The sequence below is a fragment of the Myotis brandtii genome, unplaced genomic scaffold (genome assembly GCF_000412655.1).
Source record: "Myotis brandtii unplaced genomic scaffold, ASM41265v1 scaffold269, whole genome shotgun sequence".
Classification (NCBI taxonomy): Eukaryota; Metazoa; Chordata; class Mammalia; order Chiroptera; family Vespertilionidae; genus Myotis; species Myotis brandtii.
This window is the reverse complement of record NW_005360226.1, coordinates 913,357-918,101: the sequence shown is the minus strand read 5'-3', so window position 1 is coordinate 918,101 and position 4,745 is coordinate 913,357. Positions and strand designations below refer to the sequence as shown.

Below are 4,745 nucleotides of genomic sequence, written 5' to 3'. Positions count from 1 at the left end.
CTAATGCTGCCACCCTTTAATACAGTTCCTCATGTTGTGGTGACCCCCAACCATAAAATTATTTTCGTTGCTACTTCATAACTGTAATTTTGCTACTCTTATGAATCGTAATGTAAATATCTGATATGCGGGATGTATTTTCATTGTTCGCGACCCACAGGTTGAGAACCACTGCTCTATAGGATATTCCAGAGTCCTAGAAGTTTTATTGCACAAAAATGGCTGAAAAACAGTGATGGTGAAGAGTAAGTAGTGAACAATTAGATAAGGCCCCTGCTCCCTAGGAACTTATCTTGGATATGGACAAAGAGCAATATGACAAACAATAAGCAAGTAAATAACTAATCAGCAGAATTTCAGGTAGTTTATATATTTAAATGACAACAAGAAGCCAGACATAGAAGATCCATGCATAGAGAGCCCCTGGCAAAAGGAATAGAGAGCATATGACTTGGAGGTGGGGCAGCCTTTGTGTGAAATAACCAGGAGGCCAGAATGGACAGAGTTAAGTAGGTCATTCTAAGTACGGATGAAAGAAGGAGAAATGAGAGGAACCACATCATATAGAGTATGTAGGCTAGGGTTATAGGCTTCAATTTTATTTTAATTGACCGCTAGGCTGCTATCACTACCATCCATTCACAGGATTCTTTTCATTTTGCCAAACTGAAACACTGTACTCAATAAACAATAACTTCCCATTTCTCCCATACACTGGCACTAGAGATTTTTGAGCAGAGCAGTGATAACATGTATTTTATATCTAAAAATATGACTGTTGGCTCTATGGAGAAAATACTATTAGGTAAGAATAGAGTTACACACAGGAAACTGGTTAGAAAATACTGCAGATGAGAGATGATAGTATATGAACCACTGTGTTAGCAGAGGATGGATTCAAAATGCATTTTGTCAGTAAATCAGACAGGATTTGAAGATGGTAACAACAGATATGGAGAAGGATGTGGGTTCTTCTTTTGGAATGTTAACTGTCAGTTGCTTTTTAAATATCTACTAAATAGATGGAGGTGTCACATAGTTGGGCATACACATCCAGAACTAAGGATAGAAGCCAGCATCTGTATATGATAATACGTTGGGGAGTCATTGGCAATTGTGTGGTATTTAAAGCAATGGGGTTGGCTGAGATAATCAAGGGAGATAATACAGCTAAAGAAGAGGTGCAGGAACAGTTCCTGGGGTCAAGTTGGGAAGAGGACTCTATGAATGTGACGTGCTGCTCAGTCTTAGAGAGCTGAGTACTGCAGGAACCCGGATCTGGACTCACAAAGGAGGCAAAGCTATGCATGTAAAATATGATCATACTCCCTATTTTACAGGTTGTACTGGGTCTAGTTGTGAGAGAGGGGATATCCCACCCCATAATTTATGTCTAAACCAGAACATCTGAGAGGGGGATGGAATTAGAGGGATGCCTGTCAGTAGTGAGAAATTCTTAGTCATTTGAAAGACTCCAACACTTTTTTTAATCCACTTACTTACTTGATTAGTTTTAATTATGATAAAATGTACATAGCATAACATTTATTATCCTAACCACTTTTAAACACACAGTTCAGTAGCGTTAAGTACATTCCCATTGTTGTGCAACCAATCTCCAGAACTCTTTTCATCTTGGAAAACTAAAACTCTATGTCCATTGAACAACTTCCCATTCTCCTCTTCTGCATCTCTTGCACCCACCATTTCGGTTTCTATGAAATTGATTATTCCAGGTATTCCATATGTTTGTCTTTTTGTGACTGATTTATTTCACTCAGTATAATGCTCTCATGTTCACCCATTGCAACACTTTTTGTTATTAGATACACAATATGCTAAACATGTAATTAATATATTTAACTAAGAAAAAAGAAGGTAAATATTTCATGATAGGAAACCTTTGAGTATATTTTGTTTTCTCCAAAATTAATGATGCTAAATGTATATTTAAATTGTCTCTATTAGAAGGTAGAATATTAAATACACATTACATCTCATAACTATTTGATTGATCTTGAAAGCTTTAATAAGTGGTTCAAAAACAAGTTTGAAAAACTATGTGATTTTTATGTGTATATTATTAATTTGGGTTCAAGTAAATAATATCCTTTTTTTTTCCCAATTTCTGCCGCCCTAAGTATCTAAGTATCATCTTAAATTAATTTTTTGAAAAATAAATTTTACAACATGGGTCATAATATAACTTGAAAAGTCATGCTGTTCTTTTTTCCAGTTGGTCACCAGAGCCTGAATTTGGGGGCAGGATCCTAACTAATGAATTATGAAAACGGTGCATGTCATGTGTCTTGCCTTGTGATGATTTTAGTTGTCTATGATTTGTTAATTATTTGGAAATCTCTCACCCTTTGTTCTAGAAAAGCATTCTGGTTGTTGCATGTGTCCTCCTTTGCCACCTTCAAGCATTTGGGAAATGGAAATAGGGAAGCAGTAACTTCTTAGAAAAACTATAGATGAATGGAACAGGAACTGCAAAATTAGCAAAAAGTAACAGGAACTGTTGATCTTGTACATTATGGCTTTTGCTTATTTTTTTCTCCTTTGCTAGGAGACCTGTTATGATGATGTGTGTAGTGCTCACCACACTCCCCAGTTTCAGCTTTTCTATAGCAGTGACTGAGGTATGGATTTTTATTTCTTCTGATGCAAGATTTTAAAATTTCCTGTTATTGGGATTTGATAGAGTGGTGTGCCCAACAAGTTTCTTAAAGTTTATTTTATCCATTCTTCTTCCCAAATGCAATATATATATATTTGTCATTGTTACCTCCATGGTTAAGGAGGAAAGCCTAGAAGCCAATTTAAAAGAGATTACTTCTGTGTTTGTGTGTGAGAAGCAGGAATGTTATTTCAAAATAATTTTTAAAAGCAAGGATTTGGAATTTGAAAATAGATCCACATTTGTTTCTTCTCCAGTGGTTCTCAACCTTCCTAATGCCGCAACCCTTTAATACAGTTCCTCATGTTGTGGTGACCTCCAACCATAAAATTATTTTCGTTGCTACTTCATAACTGTAATTTTGCTACTGTTATGAATCGTAATGTAAATATCTGATATGCTATATGTGTTTTCCGATGGTCGCGACCCACAAGTTGAGAACCGCTGTAACCTGATGTTTCTCATGATCATATTCAATTATAAAGGAAAAGAACATTATTCCCATGAACAACCACCCACACTCTAAGACAGTGGTTTTCAACCTTCCTAATGCCTTGACCCTTTAATACAGTTCCTCATGTTGTGGTGACTTCCAATTTCATTGTTACAAATTGAACATAATTAAAGCATAGTGATTAACCACAAAAACAATATGTAATTATATATCTGTTTTCCGATGGTCTTAGGCGACCCCTGTGAAAGGGTCGTTCGACCCCCAAAGGAGTCGCGACCCACAGGTTGAGAACTGCTGCTCTAAGACCTTTGATAATATACCCATTGACAAATAATTTGTGTATGATACATAATTGAAAATAACTTTCTATTTTCGAGTACATGCTGCTTTAATGGATGGAGGCCTGCAGAACAAGAATATTATAGGCAGAACTTTCTGGATGTAGAATTTATTATCCAAGAAGTTAAAAAAAGAATGCCCTCCTAATCTTATTAATTGTAAGGTGCTGTGAAAGATAGAGTTTTCACTTCCCCAAGGTGCACAGCTCAAATTATTTTGTGATATTTCATTTATATGTTGACCAGATATTTAAATGCATGTTACATGCCAGGCGCTATATTAGTTACTGGAAATAGACCCCTCAGGAAATTTGACGACTCTGATCAGTAATTTACTGATAATAGAGAGAGAAATAGACAATTAGATTAAGTATAGGTGCCGTGAGTACCCAGGTAATTTTCCACTCCAGTTTAACACACAAACAGAAAAGTGCACAAAACATCAGTATACAATATTAATTCGATACCACAAAGCAAATCTCTGTGTAAAAAAGTAAAAACATAAAGCTTTGCCAGCTGCCTGAAGGCCACCCTATATTCCTTGCAATGACTACGTCCTCCTTAAAGGTAGATCTCCCGTAACTTCTAATACTTCAGATAAATTAACCTGTTTTGTTATATATTCAGAGTTCAAGCCCTTTGTTGATTATATGTATTGCAAATATCTTCACGTTCTGTGACTTAATACTCTTAATGGTATCTTTTTGATAAAGAGAGGTTCTTAATTTAAAAAATAGAGTTCAAGCCCTTTGTTGATTATATGTATTGCAAATAGCTTCACGTTCTGTGACTCAATACTCTTAATGGTATCTTTTTGATAAAGAGAGGGTCTTAATTTAAAAAATAGCCCCATTTATCAATTTCTTTCCTTTATGGATAGTGCTTTGGTTTGAGAAGATTTTGTCATATTGTGACTATCTGCCCTGCTCTGCGTGTGACAGGGGGCGGTGCCCCAACTCCCCTATTGGCCCTACTCTATGAGTGACAGCGGGGAGCTCCTCAACCCCCTGATGGGCCCTGCTCTGTGCGTGACAGGGGGGAGCTCCCCAACCTGAGGGTTATTAAGGCTGAGCATAACAATAAGACTATAGGCAGATCTGGATCTCTAGAGGCTCTAAGTCAGTGGTTCTCAACCTTTCTAATGACGCGACCCTTTAAGACATTTCCTCATGTTGTGGTGACCCCCAATTTCATTGTTACAAATTGAACATAATTAAAACATAGTGATTAATCACAAAAACAATATGTAATTATATATGTGTTTTCCGATGGT

The 4,745-nt window shown here is 36.4% G+C and overlaps 1 protein-coding gene across 1 annotated transcript in view; it reads left to right on the top strand.

Annotated features, from left to right (window-relative positions):
* The window catches only part of TMEM236 (transmembrane protein 236), a 46,078-nt gene that overhangs the window by 13,825 nt on the left and 27,508 nt on the right, over positions 1-4,745 (top strand). The window contains 1 exon segment of the mRNA XM_005868447.2: positions 2,570-2,642. Within this exon segment, the coding sequence (XP_005868509.2) occupies positions 2,570-2,642 (73 nt within the window).